Below are 25880 nucleotides of genomic sequence, written 5' to 3'. Positions count from 1 at the left end.
TGACTCTGTGTGTCTCACTGTCTCTGTGTGACCCACTGTCTCTGTGTGTCTCACTGTCTCTGTGTGTCCCGCTGTCTCTGTGTGTCTCACTGTCTCTGTGTGTCCCACTGTCTCTGTGTGTCTCACTGTCTCTCAGCGTGTCTCACTGTCTCTGTGTGTGTCACTGTCTCTGTGTGTCTCACTGTCTCTCAGCGTGTCTCACTGTCTCTGTGTGTCTCACTGTCTCTGTGTGTCTCACTGTCTCTGTGTGTCTCACTGTCTCTCAGCGTGTCTCACTGTCTCTGTGTGTCCCACTGTCTCTGTGTGTCCCACTGTCTCTGTGTGTGTCCCACTGTCTCTGTGTGTCCCACTGTCTCTGTGTGTCTCACTGTCTCTGTGTGTCCCACTGTCTCTGTGTGTCCCACTGTCGCTGTGTGTCTCACTGTCTCTGTGTGTCCCACTGTCTCTGAGTGTCTCACTGTCTCTGAGTGTGTCTCACTGTCTCTGTGTGTCTCACTGTCTCTGTGTGTCTCACTGTCTCTCAGCGTGTCTCACTGTCTCTGTGTGTCTCACTGTCTCTGTGTGTCTCACTGTCTCTGTGTGTCCCACTGTCTCTGTGTGTCTCACTGACTCTGTGTTTCCCACTGTCTCTGTGTGTCTCACTGTCTCTGTGTGTCCCACTGTCTCTGTGTGTCTCACTGTCTCTCAGCGTGTCTCACTGTCTCTGTGTGTCTCACTGTCTCTGTGTGTCTCATTGTCTCTGTGTGTGTCCCACTGTCTCTGTGTGTCCCACTGTCTCTGTGTGTCTCATTGTCTCTGTGTGTCTCACTGTCTCTGTGTGTCCCACTGTCTCTGTGTGTCTCACTGTCTCTGTGTGTCTCACTGTCTCTGTGTGTCCCACTGTCTCTGTGTGTCTCACTGTCTCTGTGTGTCCCACTGTCTCTGTGTGTCTCACTGTCTCTCAGCGTGTCTCACTGTCTCTGTGTGTCTCACTGTCTCTGTGTGTCTCATTGTCTCTGTGTGTGTCCCACTGTCTCTGTGTGTCTCACTGTCTCTGTGTGTCTCACTGTCTCTGTGTGTACCACTGTCTCTCAGCGTGTCTCACTGTCTCTGTGTTTCTCACTGTCTCTGTGTGTCTCACTGTCTCAGCGTGTCCCACTGTCTCTGTGTGTCTCACTGTCTCTCTGTGTGTCTCACTGTCTCTCTGTGTGTCTCACTGTCTCTGTGTGTCTCACTGTCTCTGTGTGTCTCATTGTCTCTGTGTGTCTCACTGTCTCTCAGCGTGTCTCACTGTCTCTGTGTGTCTCATTGTCTCTGTGTGTCTCACTGTCTCTCAGCGTGTCTCACTGTCTCTGTGTGTCTCATTGTCTCTGTGTGTGTCCCACTGTCTCTGTGTGTCTCACTGTCTCTGTGTGTGTCTCACTGTCTCTGTGTGTCTCACTGTCTCTGTGTGTCTCACTGTCTCTGTGTGTCTCACTGTCTCTGTGTGTCTCATTGTCTCTGTGTGTGTCCCACTGTCTCTGTGTGTCTCACTGTCTCTGTGTGTCTCACTGTCTCTGTGTGTCTCACTGTCTCTGTGTCTCACTGTCTCTGTGTGTCTCACTGTCTCTGTGTGTCCCACTGTCTCTGTGTGTCTCACTGTCTCTGTGTGTCTCACTGTCTCTCAGCGTGTCTCACTGTCTCTGTGTGTCTCATTGTCTCTGTGTGTGTCCCACTGTCTCTGTGTGTCTCACTGTCTCTGTGTGTCTCATTGTCTCTGTGTGTCTCACTGTCTCTGTGTGTCTCATTGTCTCTGTGTGTGTCCCACTGTCTCTGTGTGTCTCACTGTCTCTGTGTGTCCCACTGTCTCTGTTTGTCTCACTGTCTCTGTGTGTCTCACTGTCAGAGACAGAGAGACACACAGAGACACGCAGGGTGACAGTGAGACACACACTGAGATACGCAGGGTGACAGTGAGACACACACTGAGACATGCAGAGAGACACACAGAGAATCAGAGAGAGACAGTACACAGAGACATGCAGAGAGGGAGACACACAGAGGCACATAGACTCGCAGAGAGACAGTGCGGAAGAAAGACATGCAGAGAGAGGGTGAGACACACAGAGACATACAGACTTGCAGGGAGAGAGTGAGACACATGTCGAGAGACAGTGAGACAGACAGAGACGCAGAGAGAACACGCAGATACACGCAGTGAGACAAACACACAGACACATGCACAGAGACAGTGAGACACACAGAGACAGTGAGACACACAGAAACAGTGAGACACACAGAGACAGTGAGACACACAGAAACAGTGAGACACACAGAGACAGTGAGACACACAGAGACAGTGAGACACACAGAGACAGTGGGACACACAGAGACAGTGGGACACACAGAGACAGTGAGACACACAGAGACAGTGAGACACACAGAGACAGTGGGACACACAGAGACAGTGAGACACACAGAGACAGTGGGACACACAGAGACAGTGAGACACACAGAGACAGTGGGACACACAGAGACAGTGAGACACACAGAGACAGTGGGACACACAGAGACAGTGGGACACACAGAGACAGTGAGACACTCACAGAGACATAGAGTCATAGAAATTTTTGGCACAGAAGGAGGTAAAAGAGCCACCCAGCCTAATCCCACTTTCCCGCACTTGGTCCGTAGCCCTGTAGGTCACAGCATTTAAGGTGCACATCCAGGTACTTTTTAAATGAGTTGAGGGTTTCTGCCTCTCCCACCCTCTCAGGCAGTGAGTTCCAGACCCCCACCACCCTCTGGGTGAAAAAATATCTCCTCAACTCCCCTCTAATCCTTCAACCAATCGCTTTAAATCTATGCCCCTGGTTATTGACCCCTCTGCTAAGGGAAATAGGTCCTTCCTATCCACTCTATCTAGGCCCCTCATAATTTTGGACACCTCAATTAAATCTCCCCTCAGCCTCCTCTGTTCCAACGAGACTAACCCCAGCCTATCCAATCTTTCCTCATAGCTAAAATTCTCCAGTCCTGGCAACATCCCCGTAAATCTCCTCTGCACCCTCTCTAGTGCAATCACATCTTTCCTGTAATGTGGTGACCAGAACTGTACTCAGTACTCAAGCTGTGGCCTAACTAGTGTTTTATACAGTTCCAGCATAACCTCCCTGCTCTTATATCCTGTGCCTCGGCTAATAAAGGAAAGTATCCCGTATGCCTTTTTAACCACCTGATCTACCTGTCCTGCTACCTTCAGGGATCTGTGGACATGCTCTCCAAGGTCCCTCACTTCCTCTACACCTCTCAGTATCCTCCCATTTATTGTGTATTCCCTTGCCTTGTTTGCCCTCCCCAAATGAATTACTTCACACTTCTCTGGATTGAATTCCATTTGCCACTTTTCTGCCCACCTGACCAGTCCATTGATATCTTCCTGCAGTCTACAGCTTTCCTCCTCACTATCAACCACATGGCCAATTTTTGTATCATCTGCAAACTTTTTAATCAAGCCCCCCACATTTAAGTCCAAATCATTGAAATAAACTACAAAAAGCAATGGACCCAGTACTGCACGCTGCAGAATCCCGGAGACACAAAGAGACAGTGCGAGACAGTGAGACACAGCAGAAAGACAATGCGACACACGGAGAGACCGCTAGACACACACAGTGACACGCAGAGAGACAGTGAGGCACAGAGATGCAGAGAAGGCGAGGCACACACAGAGAGACAGAGACACAATGACATGGACATGGAGACAGACAGACATACGCACACAGAAATAGATACACACACATGCATACAGTCACACAGAGACAGACACATAGAGAGTCACATACAGACAAAAATGCACAAAAAGGCAGAGAGAGCTCTTAAGACATAGCGAGAGATAGAGAGAGCGAGAGCGATAGAGAGAGACAGTGAGAAAGAGAAAGTGAAAGAGAGAGGAAGAGTGAGAGAGAGAGAGACAGAGAGGGAGAGAGAGACAGATAGAAAGACAGTCAGAGACAGAGAGGGAGCTAGAGACAGAGAGAGAGAGAGTGACAGAGAGAGGGAGAGAGTGAGAGAGACAGAGACAGAGAGGGAGAGAGAGACAGAGCAAGACAGAAAGTGTGAGAAGACCCTCCCACCCCAGGAGTAAATTGTCATGAATGAGTAATCTAGTAACGAATGCAAGACCCAATTCCCAAACACTTTCCCTCTCAGTTTCCGATCTCCAGCTGTGCAGTGTTATCTTGTGTACCCACAGCCCAGTGACTGATATCCTCCATCTCAGCCCTTGCCACATGTCTGTCATTGTGTCCAATTCTGGGCATCACTTTAGGAAGGAAGTGAAGGCCTTAGAGAGGGTGCAGAAGAGATTTATTAGAATGATTCCAGGGATGAGGGACTTTAGTTACGTGGATAGACTGGAGAAGCTGGGGTTGTTCTCCTTGGAACAGAGACGGTTGCGAGGAGATTTGATCGAGGTGTTCAAAATCATGAGGTGTCTGGACAGAGTAGATAGAGAGAAACTATTCCCATTGGCGGAAGGGTCAAGAGCCAGAAGACACAGATTTCAGGTGATTGGCAAAAGAACCAAAGGTGACATGAGGAAAAACTTTTTTACACAGCGAGTGGTTAGGATCTGGAATGCACTGCCCGAGGGGGTGGTGGAGGCAGATTCAATCATGGCCTTCAAAAGGGAACTGGATAAGTATTTGAAATAAAAACATTTGCAGGGCTACGGGGATAGGGCATGGGAGTGGGACTGGCTGGATTGCTCATGCAGAGTGAGGATGGTGAGAGATGGGGAGGTGCAGAGTGAGGCTGGTGAGAGATGGGGAGGTGCAGAGTGAGGTTGGTGAGAGATGGGGAGGTGCAGAGTGAGGCTGGTGAGAGATGGGGAGGTGCAGAGTGAGGCTGGTGTGAGATGGGGAGGTGCAGAGTGAGGATGGTGAGAGACGGGGAGGTGCAGAGTGAGGCTGGTGAGAGATGGGGAGGTGCAGAGTGAGGCTGGTGAGAGATGGGGAGGTACAGAGTGAGGCTGGTGTGAGATGGGGAGGTGCAGAGTGAGGCTGGTGAGAGATGGGGAGGTACAGAGTGAGGCTGGTGTGAGATGGGGAGGTGCAGAGTGAGGATGGTGTGAGACGGGGAGGTGCAGAGTGAGGATGGTGAGATGGGGAGGTGCAGAGTGAGGCTGGTGAGAGATGGGGAGGTGCAGAGTGAGGATGGTGAGATGGGGAGGTGCAGAGTGAGGCTGGTGAGAGATGGGGAGGTGCAGAGTGAGGATGGTGAGATGGGGAGGTGCAGAGTGAGGCTGGTGAGAGATGGGGAGGTGCAGAGTGAGGCTGGTGAGATGGGGAGGTGCAGAGTGAGGCTGGTGAGAGATGGGGAGGTGCAGAGTGAGGATGGTGAGATGGGGAGGTGCAGAGTGAGGCTGGTGAGATGGGGAGGTGCAGAGTGAGGATGGTGAGATGGGGAGGTGCAGAGTGAGGCTGCATGGCCATCTACCTCCCTGCAATCAGATAATGGTTGCCACAGCAATTCCTGTATTATCCATTTCAGCGCTTGGAGCTGGTGAACAGCAGCACTGGGGTACAGTGAGGGTTACCCAGGAATGGGGTTGGAATCTAATCGAGGGGTTCAGGGGGTTTATATATAGAATAACAGATACCCGGGAGTGAGTTACAGGCTGGAATCTAATTAAAAGTTTATCCAGCAGTGTTGTTTATTAGGAAATGGGGAAAAAGCGGGAACAGGGTATTGAATTAGATGATCAGCCATGATCATATTGAATGGTGGAGCAGGCCCGAAGGGCTGAAGGGCCGACTCTTGCTCCTATTTTCTATGTTTCTATGAAATCCAGTGCAGTCCAGACAATGTATAGTTACACGTCACATTCCATTATTTCCATCTCCGACTGCAGCACACAATAGAAAGACTGGACATTCGAGTCCACAGAAGAGGTGGAGTTAAACGAAAAGTTTATCTTTGAACTTTGCAAAGCTGAGACTCAGACAAAGGATTTCCACGTCCTGGAACTGTCAGGAGTTCCCTGTTGGGACTCGTGCTTCTCAGCTGAGGTCTTAAGGAGGCCGAGTGCTCGTAACCGAACGCACTGATCAAGGTTTAAGTAAGATATTGAGCAAGGAAGAACTTTAAAAAACAATTGGATATCAGGGCCCTGCTGGCCTGGTCATAACCTGGGCGGGGGCGGGGACGGGGGTGGGGCGGGGTGGGGCCGGGTGGGGCGGGGCGGGAGGGCGGGGGTAGGTGTACGGGGGGGTGGGGGTGGGGGTGGGGCGGGGGTGGGGTGGGGGCGGGGCGGGGGCGGGGGCGGGGTATGGGGGGCGGGGGTGGGGACGGGGGTAGGGGTACGGGGGGCGGGGGGTGGGGTACGGGGTGGGGGCGGGGGTGGGGTACGGGGGGTGGGGCGGGGGTGGGGTACGGGGGGTGGGGCGGGGGTGGGGTGGGGGGGTGGGGTGGGGGTGGGGGTGGGGCGGGTTGGGGCTGAAGGTGCGCGTGGCAAACCCGAATAAACAAAACTTATCTTTTCCAACGGAATCGCGATGTAACTGATGGTGATTAAAGTTTTTTCTGTGTTTCAGGCTTGGCAGCCGGCCTGATTCACAGGGAAGATCGAGGGGGGAGGGGAAGATCGAGGGGGGAGGGGAAGATCGAGGGGGGAGGGGAAGATCGAGGGGGGAGGGGAAGATCGAGGGGGAGGGGAAGATCGAGGGGAAGGGAAAGATCGAGGGGGAGAGGGAAGATCGAGGGGGGAGAGGAAGATCGAGGGGGGAGGGGAAGATCGAGCGGGGAGGGGAAGATCGAGGGGGAGAGGGAAGATCAAGGGGGAGGGAAAGATCGAGGTGGGAGGGGAAGATCAAGGGGGAGGGAAAGATCGAGGTGGGAGGGAAGATCGAGGGGGAGGGGAAGATCGAGGGGGAGGGGAAGATCGAGGGGGGAGGGGAAGATCGAGGGGGGAGGGGAAGATCGAGCAGGGAGGGGAAGATCGAGGGGGAGGGAAAGATCGAGGGGGAGGGAAGATCGAGGGGGAGGGGAAGATCGAGGGGGGAGGGGAAGATCAAGGGGGAGGGAAAGATCGAGGTGGGAGGGAAGATCGAGGGGGAGGGGAAGATCGAGGGGGAGGGGAAGATCGAGGGGGGAGGGGAAGATCGAGGGGGGAGGGGAAGATCGAGCAGGGAGGGGAAGATCGAGGGGGAGGGAAAGATCGAGGGGGAGGGAAGATCGAGGGGGAGGGGAAGATCGAGGGGGGAGGGGAAGATCGAGGGGGAGGGAAAGATCGAGGGGGAGGGGAAGATCGAGGGGGGAGGGGAAGATCGAGGGGGGAGGGGAAGATCGAGGGGGGAGGGGAAGATCGAGGGGAAGGGAAAGATCGAGGGGGGAGAGGGAAGATCGAGGGGGAGGGGAAGATCGAGGGGGAGGGGAAGATCGAGGGGGAGAGGGAAAGGTCGAGGGGGGAGGGGAAGATCGAGGGGGGAGAGGGAAAGGTCGAGGGGGGAGGGGAAGATCGAGGGGAGAGGGGGAGATCGAGGGGGGAGCGGAAGATCGAGGGGGGAGGGAAAGATCGAGGGGGGAGGGGGAGATCGAGGGGGGAGGGAAAGATCAGGGGGAGGGGAAGATCGGGGGGAGAGGGAAAGATCGAGGGGGGAGTGGAAGATCGGGGGGAGAGGGAAAGATCGAGGGGGAGGGGAAGATCGAGGGGGGAGGGGGAGATCGAGGGGGGAGGGGAAGATCAAGGGGGGAGGGGAAGATCGAGGGGGGAGGGGAAGATCGAGGGGGGAGGGAAAGATCAGGGGGAGGGGAAGATCGAGGAGGGAGGGGAAGATCGAGGGGGGAGGGGGAGATCGAGGGGGGAGGGAAAGATCGAGGGGGGAGGGGGAGATCGAGGGGGGAGGGGAAGATCGCGGGGGGAGGGAAAGATCAGGGGGAGGGGAAGATCGAGGGGGGAGGGGAAGATCGAGGGGGGAGGGAAAGATCGAGGGGGGAGGGAAAGATTGAGGGGGGAGGGGAAGATCGAGGGAGGAGGGAAAGATCAGGGGGAGGGGAAGATCGAGGAGGGAGGGGAAGATCGAGGGGGGAGGGGAAGATCGAGGGGGGAGGGAAAGATCGAGGGGGAGGGGAAGATCGAGGGGGGAGGGGAAGATCGAGGGGGGAGGGAAAGATCAGGGGGAGGGGAAGATCGAGGGGGGAGGGGAAGATCGAGGGGAGAGGGAAAGATCGAGGGGGAGGGGAAGATCGAGGGGGGAGGGGAAGATCGAGGGGGGAGGGGAAGATCGAGGGGGGAGAGGGAAAGATCGAGGGGGAGGGGAAGATCGAGGGGGGAGAGGAAGATCGTGGGGGGAGGGGAAGATCGAGGGGGGAGAGGGAACGATTAAGGGGGGAGGGGAAGATCGAGGGAGGAGGGAAAGATCAGGGGGATGGGGAAGATCAAGGGGGGAGGGGAGGATCAGAGGGGAGGGGAAGATCGTGGGGGGAGGGAAAGATCGAGGGGGAGGGGAAGATCGAGGGGGGAGGGGAAGATCGAGGGGGGAGGGGAAGATCGAGGGGGGAGAGGGAAAGATCGAGGGGGAGGGGAAGATCGAGGGGGGAGAGGAAGATCGTGGGGGGAGGGGAAGATCGAGGGGGGAGGGAAAGATCAGGGGGGAGGGGAAGATCAAGGGGGGAGGGGAGGATCAGAGGGGAGGGGAAGATCGTGGGGGGAGGGAAAGATCGAGCGAAAGGTCGAGGGGGGAGGGGAAGATCGAGGGGGGAGGGAAAGATCGAGGGGGGAGGGGAAGATCGAGGGGGGAGAGGGAAATATTGAGGGGGGAGGGGAAGATCGGGGGGAGGGAAAGATCGAGGGGGAGGGGAAGATCGAGGGGGAGGGGAAGATCGAGGGGGAGGGGAAGATCGAGGGGGGAGGGAAAGATCGAGGGGGAGGGAAAGATCGAGGGGGGAGAGGAAGATCGAGGGGGGAGAGGAAGATCGAGGGGGGAGGGGAAGATCGGGGGTGAGGGGAAGATCGAGGGGGGAGGGGAAGATCGAGGGGGAGGGGAAGATCGAGGGAGGAGGGAAAGATCGGGGGGAGGGAAAGATCGAGGGGGAGGGGAAGATCGGGGGAGGGAAAGATCAGGGGGGAGGGGAAGATCGAGGGGGAGGGGAAGATCAAGGGGGGAGGGGAAGATCGGGGGGGGAGGGGAAGATCGAGGGAGAGGGGAAGTTTGAGGGGGGAGGGGAAGATCAAGGGGGGAGGGGAAAGATCGAGGGGGAGGGGAAGATCGGGGGGGAGAGGGAATGATCGAGGGGGGAGGGGGAGATCGAGGGGGGAGGGGAAGATCAAGGGGGGAGGGGAAAGATCGAGGGGGAGGGGAAGATCGGGGGGGAGAGGGAAAGATCGAGGGAGGAGGGGGAGATCGAGGGGGGAGGGGAAGATCGAGGAGGAGGGGAAGATCGAGGGGGGAGGGGAAGATCGGGGGGGAGAGGGAAAGTTTGAGGGGGGAGGGGAAGATCAAGGTGGGAGGGGAAGATCGAGGGGGGAGGGAAAGATCGAGGGGGGAGGGGAAGATCGAGGGGGGAGGGAAAGATCGAGGGGGGAGGGGAAGATCGAGGGGGGAGGGGAAGATCGAGGGGGGAGGGAAAGATCGAGGGGGGAGGGGAAGATCGAGGGGCGAGGGGAAGATCGAGGGGGAGAGGGAAGATCGAGGGGGGAGAGCGAAAGGTCGAGGGGGGAGGCAAAGATCGAGGGGGAGGGAAAGATCGAGGGGAAGGGAAAGATCGAGGGGGAGGGGAAGATCGAGGGGGAGGGAAAGATCGAGGGGGAGGGGAAGATCGAGGGGGAGGGAAAGATCGAGGGGGAGGGAAAGATCGAGGGGGAGAGGGAAGATCGAGTTGGGGGGAAGATCGGGGGGAGGGAAAGATCGAGGGGGATGGAAAGATCGAGGGGGAGTGTGGAAGATCAGTCGAGAGGGGGAGATTGTGGGGTGAGGGGGAGATCGGAGAGGGACATCGGAGCAGGGTGGAAAGTTCGGTTTATTTATTTTTTAACTTTGTGCAATGGTTTTTTATTTAATTTATTTAGTTTTTTTTACCTGATCTGGCCCTGGTTTCTCCAATTGGAAGCCGTGGGAATGCCGCCCAGGTCAGTTTAAAATCATTTTCGCTGTCTACTACGTCAGAAATAAAGTATCTTCAGTCCCTCAGGTATATTTGGTTCTTTACCTGTTGTCCCGCTGGCTTTAATTGCCAACAGGACTTCTGCATTCGTGAGGCGAGTCTATGGGAAACCTGGAAGTCAGCAGGTTGGGTCGGCTTCCTCAGCAATTTCCCCAATTTTCGCAGTCCCCCCGTCCCGACCCTCAACACACCTGCAATTTCCTTTGAAAATCGGGGCCAGAGAGTTCAGACAATCATAGTTTCTGACATGAGCCTGTTCATTTGAGTGATATCTTGGAGAAGGTCCATGTGAGAGAGTTGACCATATTTATTGATGGTAATGATTCTGTTCCTTAAGTGGGATTGACTTAGTAAAACCAAAGGTAAAAAAGCCACGTTTTAATGACTCCCATTGCAAAATTTTTCAGAAAGCTTCCAAGACGGCTGTTGGAAAGTTTCCAGAAAGGACAGAAGGGCTAAAGGAAATCAAAGAAACTTTGAAGCAGTTCTTCAAAAGAGAATATTAACATTAAAAGTTGCAAGATTAAGAAATATTTGGTTTTTAATTGAACAGATGTAAAATTTATCGAGTATATCTCAACTGTTAGTTAATAGCCTGTCTCTGCACTGTCAACACTAGAGAGAGATAAAAACAGTAAGTTGAATCAGACAAAAAGACAACAATCAAAGAAAGAAAACAATGACTACAGACAATGACTCACCATAAGTGTCCCCAGAGGTGAAACTGAACACCCCCAAGTAAGACAGACCTCACCCGAGACTACATTGACTAACGGACGAAAAGGACGGGGTTTGTTTGTTTAATGCTCATATTTCAGAGGAATAGCCAAATGCTATTCAGTGACATGTTGAATTTAAACTGTAACCCTAACCTTGCTAAGCAGTATTGTAATCTTGATATTGAGCATAGTTCTGATATTGTTCTTATGAAAACCCAGCTAAATTTGAGCGATTATGATATGCTTAAGTTATGATGATTTAGACTGTTGATCAATAATATAGGAGCAAGCACTTATATTCTCAATTCCGTCTGACTTTGTCAAGTAACATAGGAACACAGGAACAGGAGTAGGCCATTCAGCCCCTCGTGCCTGCTCTGCCATTTGACAAGATAGAATCATAGAATTTTACAACATGGAAACAGGCCCATCGGCCCAACATGTTGAATAGGACAAAGTCAGCATGGCTTTACGAAGGGGAAGTCATGTCTGACAAATTTGCTTGAGTTCTTTGAGGACATAACGTACAGGGTGGATAAAGGGGAACCAGTGGACGTAGTGTATTTGGACTTCCAGAAGGCATTCGACAAGGTGCCACATAAAAGATTATTGCTCAAGATAAAGAATCACTGGATTGGGGGTAATATTCTGGCATGGGTGGAGGATTGGTTATCTAACAGGAAGCAGAGAGTTGGGATAAATGGTACATTCTCGGACTGGCAACCAGTAGCCAGTGGTGTTCCGCAGGGATCGGTGCTGGGTCCCCAACTCTTTACAATCTATATTAACGATTTGGAGGAGGGGACCGAGTGCAACATATCAAAGTTTGCAGATGATACAAAGATGGGAGGGAAAGTAGAGAGTGAGGAGGACATAAAAAACCTACAAGGGGATATAGACAGGCTGGGTGAGTGGGCGGAGATTTGGCAGATGCAATACAATATTGGAAAATGTGAGGTTATGCACTATGGCAGGAAAAATCGGAGAGCAAGTTATTATCTTAATGGCGAGAAACTGGAAAGTACTGCAGTACAAAGGGATCTGGGGGTCCTAGTGCAAGAAAATCAAAAAGTTAGTTTGCAGGTGCAGCAGGTGATCAAGAAGGCCAACGGAATGTTGGCTTTTATTGCTAGGGGGATAGAATATAAAAACAGGGAGGTATTGCTGCAGTTATATAAGGTATTGGTGAGACCGCACCTGGAATACTGCATACAGTTTTGGTCTCCATACTTAAGAAAAGACATACTTGCTCTCGAGGCAGGACAAAGAAGGTTCACTCGGTTAATCCCGGGGATGAGGGGGCGGACATATGAGGAGAGGTTGAGTAGATTGGGACTCTATTCATTGGAGTTCAGAAGAATGAGAGGCGATCTTATTGAAACATATAAGATTGTGAAGGGGCTTGATCGGGTGGATGCGGTAAGGATGTTCCCAAGGATGGGTGAAACTAGAACTAGGGGGCATAATCTTAGAATAAGGGGCTGCTCTTTCAAAACTGAGATGAGGAGAAACTTCTTCACTCAGAGGGTAGTAGGTCTGTGGAATTTGCTGCCCCAGGAAGCTGTGGAAGCTACATCATTAAATAAATTTAAAACAGAAATAGACAGTTTCCTAGAAGTAAAGGGAATTAGGGGTTACGGGGAGTGGGCAGGAAATTGGAGATGAATTTAGATTTGAGGTTAGGATCAGATCAGCCATGATCTTATTGAATGGCGGAGCAGGCTCGAGGGGCCGATTGGCCGACTCCTGCTCCTATTTCTTATGTTCTTATGTTCTTATGTTCTTATGTCCATGTCGCCCAGTTTATACCACTAAGCTAGTCCCAGTTGCCTGCACTTGGCCCATATCCCTCCATACCCATCTTACCCATGTAACTGTCCAAATGCTTTTTAAAAGACAAAATTGTACCCGCCTCTACTACTGCCTCTGGCAGCTCGTTCCAGACACTCACCACCCTTTGAGTGAAAAAATTGCCCCTCTGGACCCTTTTGTATCTCTCCCCTCTCACCTTAAATCTATGTCCCCTCGTTATAGACTCCCCTACCTTTGGGAAAAGATTTTGACTATCTACCTTATCGATGCCCCTCATTATTTTATAGACTTCTATAAGATCACCCCTTAACCTCCTACTCTCCAGGGGAAAAAGTCTCAGTCTATCCAACCTCTCCCTATAAGTCAAACCATCAAGTCCCGGTAGCATCCTAGTAAATCTTTTCTGCACTCTTTCTAGTTTAATAATATCCTTTCTATAATAGGGTGACCAGAACTGTACACAGTATTCCAAGTGTTGCCTCACCAATGCCCTGTACAACTTCAACAAGACATCCCAACTCCTGTATTCAATGTTCTGACCAATGAAACCAAGCATGCCGAATGCCTTCTTCACCACCCTATCCACCTGTGACTCCACTTTCAAGGAGCTATGAATCTGTACTCCTAGATCTCTTTGTTCTATAACTCTCCCCAACGCCCTACCATTAACGGAGTAGGTCCTGGCCCGATTCGATCTACCAAAATGCATCACCTCACATTTCTCTAAATTAAACTCCATCTGCCATTCATCGGCCCACTGGCCCAATTTATCAAGATCCCGTTGCAATCCTAGATAACCTTCTTCACTGTCCACAATGCCACCAATCTTGGTGTCATCTGCAAACTTACTAACCATGCCTCCTAAATTCTCATCCAAATCATTAATATAAATAACAAATAACAGCGGACCCAGCACCGATCCCTGAGGCACACCGCTGGTCACAGGCCTCCAGTTTGAAAAACAACCCTCTACAACCACCCTCTGTCTTCTGTCGTCAAGCCAATTTTGTATCCAATTGGCTACCTCACCTTGGATCCCGTGAGATTTAACCTTATGTAACAACCGACCATGCGGTACCTTGTCAAAGGCTTTGCTAAAGTCCATGTAGACCACGTCTACTGCACAGCTCTCATCTATCTTCTTGGTTACCCCTTCAAAAAACTCAAACAAATTCGTGAGACATGTTTTTCAACTCACAAAACTATGCTGACTGTTCCTAATCAGTCCCTGCCTCTCCAAATGCCTGTAGATCCTGTCCCTCAGAATACCCTCTAACAACTTACCCACTACAGATGTCAGGCTCACCGGTCTGTAGTTCCCAGGCTTTTCCCTGCCACCCTTCTTAAACAAAGGCACAACATTTGCTACCCTCCAATCTTCAGGCACCTCACCTGTAGCTGTCGATGATTCAAATATCTCTGCTCGGGGACCCGCAATTTCCTCCCTAACCTCCCATAACGTCCTGGGATACATTTCATCAGGTCCCGGAGATTTATCTACCTTGATGCGCGTTAAGACTTCCAGCACCTCCCTCTCTGTAATATGTACACTCCTCAAGACATCACTATTTATTTCCCCAAGTTCCCTAACATCGATGCCTTTCTCAACCGTAAATACCGATGTGAAATATTCATTTTGGATCTCAACCATCTCTTGTGGTTCCGCACATAGATGACCTTGTTGATCCTTAAAAGGCCCTACTCTCTCCCTAGTTACTCTTTTGTCCTTTATGTATTTGTAGAAGCTCTTTCGATTCTCCTTTGCCTTATCTGCCAAAGCAATCTCATGTCCCCTTTTTGCCCTCCTGATTTCTCTCTTAACTCTACTCTGGCAATCTCTATACTCTTCAAGGGATCCACTTGATCCCAGCTGCCTATGCATGTCATATGCCTCCTTCTTCTTTTTGACTAGGGCCTCAATCTCCCGAGTCATCCAAGGTTCCCTACTTCTACCAGCCTTGCCCTTCACTTTATAAGGAATGTGCTTACCCTGAACCCTGGTTAACAAACTTTTGAAAGCCTCCCACTTACCAGACGTCCCTTTGCCTGCCAACAGACTCTCCCAATCAACTTCTGAAAGTTCCTGTCTAATGCCATCAAAATTGGCCTTTCCCCAATTTAGAATTTTAACTTTTGGGCCAGACCTATCATTCTCCATAGCTATCTTAAAACTAATGGAATTATGATCACTGGTCCCAAAGTGATCCCTTACTAACACTTCTGTCACCTGCCCTTCCTTATTTCCCAAGAGGAGGTCAAGTTTTGCCCCCTCTCTAGTCGGGCCATCCACATACTGAATGAGAAATTCCTCCTGAATACACTCAACAAATTTCTCTCCATCCAAGCCCCTCATGCTATGGCTGTCCCAGTCAATGTTGGGAAAGTTAAAGTCCCCAACTATTACCACCCTATTTTTCATGCAGCTGTCTGTAATCTCCTTACATATTTGCTCCTCAATTTCCCATTGACTATCTGGGGGTCTGCAGTACAATCCTATCAAAGTGATCTCTCCCTTCTTATTTTTCAGTTCTACCCATATAGACTCAGTGGGCGAACCCTCGGATATATCCCCTCTCACTACTGCCGTGATGTTCATGGCTGATCTGTGATCTAACTCCATATACCTGCCTTTGGCCCATATCCCTTAATACCTTTGGTTGCCAAAAAGCTATCTATCTCAGATTTAAAGTTAGCAATTGAGCTAGTATCAATTGCCGTTTGCGGAAGAGAGTTCCAAACTTCTACCACCCTTTGTGTGTAGAAATGTTTTCGAATCTCATTCCTGAAAGGTCTGGCTCTAATTTTTAGACTCTGCCCCCTGCTCCGAGAATCCCCAACCAGCGGAAATAGTTTCTCTCTATCCACCCTATCTGTTCCCCTTAATATCTTATAAACTTCGATCAGATCACCCCTTAACCTTCGAAACTCTAGAGAATACAACCCTAATTTGTGTAATTTCTCCTCGTAACTTAACCCTTGAAGTACGGGTATCATTCTAGTAAACTTACGCTGCACTCGCTCCAAGGCAAATATGTCCTTCTGAAGGTGCGGTGCCCAGAACTGCTCACAGTACTTCAGGTGTGGTCTAACCAGGGTTTTGTATAGCTGCAGCATAGCTTCTGCCCCCTTGTACTCTAGTCCTCTCGATATAAAGGCCAGCATTCCATTTGTCTTCTTGATTATTTTCTGCACCTGTTCATGACACTTCAATGATCGATGTACCTGAACCCCTAAGTCCCTTTAGACATCCACTTTTTAACTTTTTACCATTCAGAAAGTACCCTGTTCTATCCTTTTTTGATCCAAAGTGGATGACCTCCCATTTGTCTACATTGAATTCCATTTGCCACAGTTTTGCCCATTCACCTAATCTATCAATATCGCTTTGTAATTTTATGTTTTCATCTACACTGCTTACAATGCCACCAATCTTTGTGTCATCGGCAAACTTAGATATGAGACTTTCTATGCCTTCATCTAAGTCGTTAATAAATATTGTGAATAATTGAGGCCCCAAGACAGATTCCTGCGGGACTCCACTAGTCACATCCTGCCAATGTGAGTACCTACCCATTATCCCTACTCTCTGTCGCCATTCGCTCAACCAACTTCCTAACCAAGTCTGTACTTTTCCCTCGATTCCATGGGCTTCTATCTTAGCTAACAGTCTCTTATGTGGGACCTTATCAAATGCCTTCTGTAAGTCCATATAATTAACATCCATTGACATTCCCCTGGCCACTACTTTAGTCACCTCTTCAAAAAATTCAATCAGGTTTGTCAGGCACGACCTACCTTTCCCTGATTAACTGAAAATTCTCGAGGTGTTCAGTCACCCTATCCTTAATTATATACTCCAGCATTTTCCCCACAACAGATGTTAGGCTAACTGGTCTATTATTCCCCGGTTTCCCTCTCTCTCCTTTCTTAAAAAGCGGAGTGACATGTGCAATTTTCCAATCTAGAGGGACAGTTCCTGAATCTAGAGAACTTTGAAAGATTATAGTTCGGGCATCTGCAATGTGCTCACCTACTTCCTTTAAAACCCTTGGATGGAAACCATCTGGTCCTGGGGATTTGTCACTCTTTAGTGCTATTATTTTCTTCATTACTGTTGCTTTACTTATGTTAATTTTATCGAGTCCCTGTCCCCGATTCAATATTAGTTTTCTTGGGATTTCCGGCATGCTATCCTCTTTTTCTACTGTAAATACTGACGCAAAGTAATTGTTCAACATGTCCGCCATTTCCCCATTGTCAATGACAATATCCCCACTTTCAGTTTTTAAGGGGCCAACACTGCTCCTGACCACCCTCTTTTTCCTAATATAACTATAAAAGTTCTTCGTATTGGTTTTGATATCCCTTGCGAGTTTCTTTTCATACTCTCTTTTTGTAGCCCTTACTATCTGTTTTGTGACCCTTTGTTGATCTTTGTATCTTTCCCATTCGCCAGGATCTGTGCCATTTTTTGCCTTTTTGTATGCCCTTTCCTTATGTCTTATACTGTCCCTTACCTCTTTAGTTGTCCATGGCTGTTTTTTTTGGCAAGTAGAGTTCTTGCCCCTCAGAGGTATAAACCGATTCTGTATCACCGTACTCTAGTTACGTTGTGCTGTGCTCCTGTTGTGAAAGGGTTTGCTTGTGTAACAATTAATATAATTTGGACTGGGTTATGTGAGATAGTACAAAGGTGAATTAATTTAGGCCTCATAAACTTCAGCATGGTACATTTCAACCCACTGTTCTGATATACTTGAGGGAAGGGGAGGGGGAGTGGGAGGGGGCGGGCGCGATCCACCCTGAGACCAATACTGATTCTTACTTTACATGATTTAGTGTCCATCCACCTCACAGCACAGGGGTCTGATTATGGATTGAAAACTTTGCCTTTGCCCCTTTCCCTATATGGCACCTTGTCTCACAGGCAGCATTCCATAATTCAGGATATGCTCCTAGAAATGAAGGTGTACACAAAATGGCTACTTCCAGGCTGTTTACAACCAGCACCAAAGAATAATGAGTGACACACACCACTGAGTGTGCATCATTCTGCTTTATAATGTTAGGGTTATCGAGTGCTTAATCAGAATCTACAACTCTTTTAACCTTCTTTCCTGATTGTTAGAGGGCCTTGCTCTGAGACCAAGCCTGAACTTTATAGTGCTATCGCTGTGCTTTCTTAATACCACAAACCAGGATTTGTCCATTCACTTGCCTGCATGAGTATCTACCAGTCTAGGCTGTCCCAATGCACATTTTTGCGTGGAAGTTCATCTATCTGGCTAACCCTGCTTGTGAGTGTCTCTCTGCTTATGTATCTATCTGTGCGTCACCCTTCATGTGTCTGTCAGTGTGTCTGTCAGTCTCTCTTTGTGCATTACTCCTTGTGTGTCTGCCAATGTCTATCTATCCCTGTGTATCTGTGAACACCCGTTCTCACTCATGCATGTTTGTGTGTGCATGCCTGCATGATTGGAATCGAGACATTGTGCTTTTGTTGGACAGAAAGTCCCCGCTTACCTCTGCATGCTTTCCGGTGAGTAATGGCTTTGGTGAGGTCTCGGTAGAACCCCTCCTTACAATAATGGCAATGTCGACCTGCAGTGTTGTGCCGACAATTTAGGCAAACACCTCCACTCTTTCGCCCAGAGAGTTTGTAAAGCTCCATGTTGAACCGGCATCGTCGGGCATGCAGGTTGCAGCTGCAAGCTAGAGAACAAAGAAAAAATATCAAATCAAAATCACTTTGAAACATTGGGGGTAATTTTAACTTTGAATGACAGTGTAAAATTGCCGATATCGGATCAGCTGCCCATTATACATCTCTCCTGATTTTCATTTTCATTGTCAATGAAAATTGAGAGGTGTGTCACGAGTTGGTGATCTGATATTGCCCATTTTACACTATCACCCAAAGTCAAAATTACCCCCAATGTCTTTAAAGAAAAATAAATTAGGGACTTGCATTTATATAGCACCTTTCATAACTTCAGGATATCCCAAAGCAGTTCACAGCCAATGAAGTATTTTGAAGTGCAGTCACTATTGTAATGTAGGGAAACACAGCAGCCAATTTACACACAGCAAGATCCCATAAACAGCAATGTGGTAAATGATCAGATCATTTGTTTTAGATGGAATTGGTTGAGAAATAAATGTTGGTCGGGACAAACTGTAAGGAAAAATAAGACTATTTCACATGATCCTGGAGATGACTTGCATCATACACATTGTGCAAGAGTCTGAAGAAAACAGCACTTGTGAAAAAAAAGCAGTCTCCCTTGCTGCCTTTTACTGGGTATATAATATATATCTATATGATGAAGTGGCAGCCTTGGCTCAGCGGTCGCACTCTTACCTCTGAGTCAAGAAGGTTGTGGGTTCAAGTCTCACTCCAGAGACTTGAGTACAATTTTGGCCGACACTGAGGGAATACTGCACAGTCAGAGGGGCTGTCTTTCAGATGAGATGTTAAACCAAAGCCCTGTCCTCTCAGGTGGATATAAAAGATCCCATGGCACTATTTTGAAGAAGAGTAGGGGAGTTATCCTCAGTGTCCGAGCCAATATTTATCCCTCAACCAACATCACTAAAACCCCCCCAGATTATCTGGTTATCATATTGCTTTGGAATCTCGCTGTGAGCAAATTGGCTGCCGTGTTTCCTACATTACAACAGTGACTGCACTTCAAAAGTACTTCATTGGCTGTAAAGCACTTTGGGACATCCTGAGGTTGTGAAAGGCGCAATAGAAATGCAAGTCTTTCTTCTCTTTCGATATTAAGTATATAATACATTATGTATTGCTTATGTAATACATTATTTATTGAGTATATAATATATCAACATACCGTTTTGATGTAAGTACATAATGCATCCATAGATTATATATTTAATACATTTTTATATTTGAGTATATAATACATTATATATTTGCTATGTAATACATCTAGTAATAGGGTATATAATACTTCTATATCATGCACATACAAGACATCAATATATTGAGTACAAATACATTATGTATATGCTATATCTATAATATAAAATTCTTATGTCTATGCACTCTTTGTATCTACAAAACCATACTTTCTGTTGTCACATTTGTTTTCATAGTTTTGTATCAGTTTTTCCATTATAATTTCCAAATGGATGTAAAAGATCCCACGACACGATTCGAAGAAGAGCAGGGGAGTTCTCCCAGTGTCCTGGCCATCATTTATCCCTCAATCAACATCACTAAAACAAATTAATTTGTCATTTAAGAACATAAGAAATAGGAGCAGGAGTGGGCTATTCGGCCCCTCGAGCCTGCTCCGCCATTCAATCAGATCATGGCTGATCTTTGGCCTCAACTCCACTTTCCCGCCCGATCCCCATATCCCTTGATTCCCCTTAAGTCCAAAAATCTATCAATCTCAGTCTTGAATATATTTAAAGACTCGGCATCCACAGCCCTCTGGGGTAGAGAATTCCAAAGATTCACAACCCTCTGAGTGAAGAAATTTCTCTTCATCTCAGTCTTAAATGGCCGACCCCTTATCCTAAGACTATGCCCCCTAGTTCTAGACTCTCCAGCCAGGGGAAACAGCCTCTCCGCATCTACCCTGTCAAGTCCCCTCAGAATCTTATATGTTTCAATGAGATCACCTCTCATTCTTCTAAACTCCAGAGTATAGACCCATTCTCCTCAATCCCTCCTCATAGGACAACCCTCTCATCCCAGGAATCAATCTAGTGAACCTTTGTTGCACCGTCTCTAAGGCAAGTATATCCTTCCTTAGGTAAGGAGACCAAAACTGTACACAGTACTCCAGGTGAGGTCTCACCAAAGCCCCTGTACAATTGTAGCAAGACTTCCTTACTCTTGTACTCCAACCCCCTTGCAATAAAGGCCAACATGCCATTTGCCTAATTGCTTGCTGTACCTGCATACTAACTTTCTATGATTCTTGTACGAGGACACCCAAGTCTCTTTGAACACCAACATTTAATAGTTTCTCACCATTTAAAAAATATTCTGTTTTTCTATTCTTCCTACCAAAGTGAATAACTTCACATTTCCCCACATTATATTCCATCTGCCACCTTCTTGCCCATTCACTTAACCTGTCTATATCCCTTTTTCTGACTCTTTGTGTCCTCCTCACAGCTCACTTTCCCACCTAGCTTTGTATCGTCAGCAAACCTGGATACATTACACTCGGTCCCTTCATCTAAGTCATTAATATAGATTGTTAATAGCTGAGGCCCAAGCACTGATCCTTGCGGCACCCCACTAGTTACAGCCTGCAAACCTGAAAATGAACCGTTTATCCCTATTCTCTGTTTTCTGTCTGTTAACCAATCCTCAATCCATGCTAATATATTACTCCCAATCCCATGAGCCCTTATCTCGCTTAGCAAGATTTATCTCATTGCTCTTTGTGGGATCTTGCTCTGCACAAATTGGCTGTCATGTTTCCTACATTACAAAAGTGACTACATTTCAAAAGTACTTCATTGGCTGTAAAGCGCTTTGGGATGTCCTGAGGTTGTTGAATAAATAAATGCAAGTTCTCTTTCTACGTGCATGTTTGCATAAGGTATTGGTTTCTTTCTTTGTCACAGTACACATGAGGTTAAAAACCACATTCACTCACAGAAAATGGCCTGGCTTGTTTTTATAAGCTACAGCCTAGAAAAGTCTTTATTCTACACCTTCCAAAGCTGAGGGCACGTGATATAACCAGGAGCCAAAATACAATGAGAAGGGTTTTCTGTTCGATCCCTCGGCTTTCTACAAATTACCTAGATATTGGGCATGTAAAAGATACCCCAGGTCAGAGGGAGTGAGGGATCACCAACAGATATTGAACCCTAGAAAAATCCAAAAACACAATCCAACTTCCTCTCCTCTGTGCACCCCCCCCCGACTGCCTGCATAACACCACTGCTGCTATTGACCTGGTCACAGCTGCTTAGCTCTGTGTTCAATGCCCTCATTCCCACTGAATTTCTCATGGACTCCCAACCCCACTATTCCCCCAGTACAGCTCTCATATTCACACCCTCAAGTCTGGGCTTGCCATCCACTGAAGCAACCCTGCGTCTCTCTTCCCAGCGAAATCTTACTACTACTCCAGGATCATCACGGAGGGCAAGGACAATCTTTTACTCTCTCACTCTGCTTCCTCCACCTTTGATGCCAAGTGATAAAGATTAAGTTTATCTGCATAGTTGCTTCAGCCAACACCTGCTCCTCCTCAGCTGTCCTTGGTCCTTCCAACTCTTCCCTCACACTAACCATGATCCCTTACCGATCTGTCACTTCTTCCCATCTCTGCCTACCCTCTGATAACTTACTTTCTCAATGAGACACACTCCTACTCCCTCAATTCTTCGCTAAGCAGCTTTTGACCAATCTCCTTTTTTTGTCCCATTGCTGGCTAATATTCTTAATGGCACCTTACGTTCAGACGCTGCTCTCCTCCCCTTCAAAACAGCATTTATCACCCCTCTCCCGAATAAAGCCAAAATCTGCCCATCATCACCTTAAACTGATACACCACCAATCTCCTTTTTTTCTCGAAAATTTTTGACTGCATTTTTGCCACCTAAGTTTGTGTTCATCTTTACTATAATTCCGCAGAACTGACAATTAATTTTTTAAGGAGGTAACAAGGAGGGTAGATGAGAGTCACATGTTTGATGTAGTCTACGTGGATTTTAGCAAGGCTTTTGACAAGGTCCCAAATGGTCAAAAAAGTAAAAGAGATCCAAGGGAGAGTGGCAAGTTTGATCTAAAATTGGCTCAGTGGCAGGAAGCAAAGGGTAATGGTTGACGGGTGTTTTTGCGACTGGAAGGTTGTTTCCAGTGGGGTCCCACAAGGCTCAGTACTGGTCCCTTGTTTTTTGTGGTATATATTAATGATTTGGACTTGAATGTGGGGGGCTTGATCAAGAAGTTTGCAAATGATACAAAAATTGGCCATGTGGTTGATAGTGAGGAGGAAAGCTGTAGACTGCAGGAAGATATCAATGGACTGGTCAGGTGGGCAGAAAAGTGGCAAATGGAATTCAATCCAGAGAAGTGTGAGGTAATGCATTTGGGGAGAGCAAACAAGGCAAGGGAGAACACAATAAATGGGAGGATACTGAGAGGTATAGAGGAACAAAGGGACCTTGAAGTGCATGTCCACAGATCCCTGGGGGAGTGAGAGGAGTCCCGAGGGTGGGGGAGGGGGAGCGGGAGGAGTCTTAATCTATATTAATGACTTAGATGGAGGGACCGAGTGTCATGTATCCAAGTTTGCTGACGATACAAAGCTACATGGGAATGTAAGCTGTGAGGAGGACATAAAGGGCACTAAACTGTGCTGTGTAGCGCCCGTTGTTTTGGCGCTATGCAGCCTCTCGAGGTGCCAAGATGGTGTCTTGGCTCCGCACGCATGTTTCCAGCGTGACGTGCGCTGGACCCCCATCTTGGTAAAGGAGTTCGCGCAGGCGCAAATACCGAATGCCAGCTCCATGTAAAGTAAGGAGAAAATGGCTTCAATCAGTGTGCAACGCTGATTTAAAGTGATAGACACCATTCTGGCACTGAACACTCAACTTAACGCACAGTCTTAACCACGACTATCTCATCGATCTGCCATGATCATTTTGAATGGCGGAGCAGGCCCGAAGGGCTGAATGGCCTACTCTTGCTCCTATTTTCTATGATTCTATGAGTCTATGAACGTGTCTTAGAGTGCCTGGTGGACCCCCACCAGCGATATTTAAAGGGACCATGCAGGATTTACAGGTTAGTGGCTGGATTATTGCTTCTGGCTGTCGAGACATTTGTAACTGTTTTTGGAGGTCTCCTAGACTTCAATACTAGGACGCGGGGACATAGCCCAACATTGAGAGCCAGGACGTGCAGGAGTGAAGTTATAAAATGCTTCTACACGCAGAGGGTGGGAGAAGCTGAGAAAGCTCTTCTGCGAATGGCAGTTGATGCTAGCTCACTTGTGAATGTTAAATCTGAGATTGATAGATTTCTGTGAACCAAGGGTATTATGGGATATGGGGCTAAGGCGGGTATATGGAGTTAGGTCACAGGTCCACCATGATCTCATTGAATGGCGGAACAGGCTCGAGGGGCTGAATGCCACTGCCAATTTCTGCCTCCTGATATGCGCCACCTTCTCCTGCAAGAAAGCGGGACGCGTGTCATGGTTGAATAGCTGCCAGTGTGTGTGGCCTGTGAGTTGTGGGTGTGCGGCTTGCAACAGTGGTAATGTGTAAGGGTGAGAGGAAGCATCTGATTGGAAGAGTTGAGTACTGATGGAAAGAGTTTATTGGTATGTGGGTGATGGGGGTGTAGTGCATGGTGCAGTTGGTTGGAGACACCACTTGACAGTTGACCTCACTCACCTTGACCACTCATGTCAAAGCATTGAACTTCTTCCTGCACTGCATCCATGTCCATGATGCTGTGCGCCTGACATTGACTTCGTCCCACGCTGCCTCCCACTGCCTTTTGGGTATATGTCTGGAGGGCGTCTTGTCCCCCTCCCCCGAAGGATACAGAAACATAGAAAATAGGACCAAGAGTAGGCCATTCGGCCCTTCGGGCCTGCTCCGCCATTCAAAATGATCACGGCTGATCGTCTAACTCAGTACCCTGTTCCCACTTTTTCCCCATATCCCTTGATCCCTTTAGCATTAAGAAATGTATCTATCTCCTTCTTGAATACATCTAATGACTTGGCCTCCACTGCCTTCTGTGGTAGAGAATTCCACAGGTTCATCACCCTCTGAGTGAAGACATTTCTCCTTATCTCGATTCTAAATGGCATACCCCGTATCCTGAGACTGTGACCCCTGGTTCTGGACTCCCCAGCCATCGGGAACATCCTCCCTGCATCCAGTCTGTCTGGTCCTGTTAGAATTTTATATGTTTCGATGAGATCATCTCTCATTCTTCTAAACTCTAGTGAATATAGGCCTAGTCAACCCAATCTCTCCTCATACGTCAGTCCTGCCATCCCAGGAATCAGTCTGGTAAACCTTCGTTGCACTCCCTCCATGGCAAGGACATCCTTCCTCAGATAAGGAGACGAAAACTGCACACAATACTCCAGATGTGGTCTCACCAAGACCCTGTACAACTGCAGTAAGACATACCTGCTCCTGTACTCAAATCCTCTTGCAATGAAGGCCAACATACCATTCACCTTCCTAACTGCTTGCTGCACCTGAATGCTCGCTTTCAGCGACTGGTGTACAAGGACACCCAGGTCTCGTTGCACCTCCCCTTTTCCCAATCTATCACTGTTCAGATAATAATCTGTCTTTCTGTTTTTACAACCAAAGTGGATAACCTCACATTTATCCACGTTATACTGCATCTGCCATGTTCTTACCCACTCACCCAACTTGTCTAAATCACATTGGAGCCTCTTTGCATCCTCCTCACAGCTCACATTCAACCCCCGCTTTGAGTCGTCTGCAGGACAGACCGACCAGAGGTGGTGGTTCAGTGATATACAGTCAGGAGGGAGTGGCCCTGGGAGTCCTCAACATTGACTCTGGACCCCATGAAATCTCATGGCATCAGATCAAACATGGGCAAGGAAACCTCCTGCTGATTACCACCTACCGCCCTCCCTCAGCTGATGAATCAGTCCTCCTTCATGTTGAGCACCACTTGGAGGAAGCACTGAGTGCAGCAAGGGCCCAAAATGTACTCTGGGTGGGGGACTTCAATGTCCATCACCAAGAGTGGCTCGGTAGCACCATTACTGACCGAGCTGGCCGAGTCCTGAAGGACATAGCTGCTAGACTGGGCCTGTGGCAGGTGGTGAGCGAACCAACACGAGGGAAAAACTTACTTGACCTTGTCCTCACCAATCTAACTGTCGCAAATGCATCTGTCCATGACAGTATTGGTAGGAGTGACCACCGCACAGTCCTCATGGAGACAAAGTCCCATCGTCGCACTGAGGACACCATCCAACGTGTTGTGTGGCACTACCACCGTGCTAAATGGGATAGATTCAGACCAGATCTAGCAGCTCAAAACTGGGCATCCATGAGGCGCTGTAGGCCATCAGCAGCAGCAGAATTGTATTCCAGCACAATCTGTAACCTCATGGCCCAGCATATTCCTCACCCTACCATTACCAACATGCCAGGGGATTAACCCTGGTTCAATGAGGAGTGTAGAAGAGCATGCCAGGAGCAGCACCAGGTGTA

At 48.6% G+C, this 25880-nt stretch overlaps 1 protein-coding gene across 1 annotated transcript in view; it reads right to left on the bottom strand.

The window, feature by feature from the left end:
* LOC137340829 (netrin-3-like) overlaps window positions 1-25880 on the bottom strand; it is a 395369-nt gene that overhangs the window by 291130 nt on the left and 78359 nt on the right. The window contains exon 2 of the mRNA XM_068003642.1: window positions 18177-18365. Within this exon, the coding sequence (XP_067859743.1) occupies window positions 18177-18365 (189 nt within the window). The remainder of the gene's footprint in view (window positions 1-18176; window positions 18366-25880) is intronic.

Source organism: Heptranchias perlo, chromosome 22, assembly GCF_035084215.1.
Source record: "Heptranchias perlo isolate sHepPer1 chromosome 22, sHepPer1.hap1, whole genome shotgun sequence".
Taxonomy (NCBI): Eukaryota; Metazoa; Chordata; class Chondrichthyes; order Hexanchiformes; family Hexanchidae; genus Heptranchias; species Heptranchias perlo.
The sequence above is the reverse complement of the archived record's forward strand: the minus strand, read 5'-3'. Positions and strand labels throughout refer to the sequence as shown.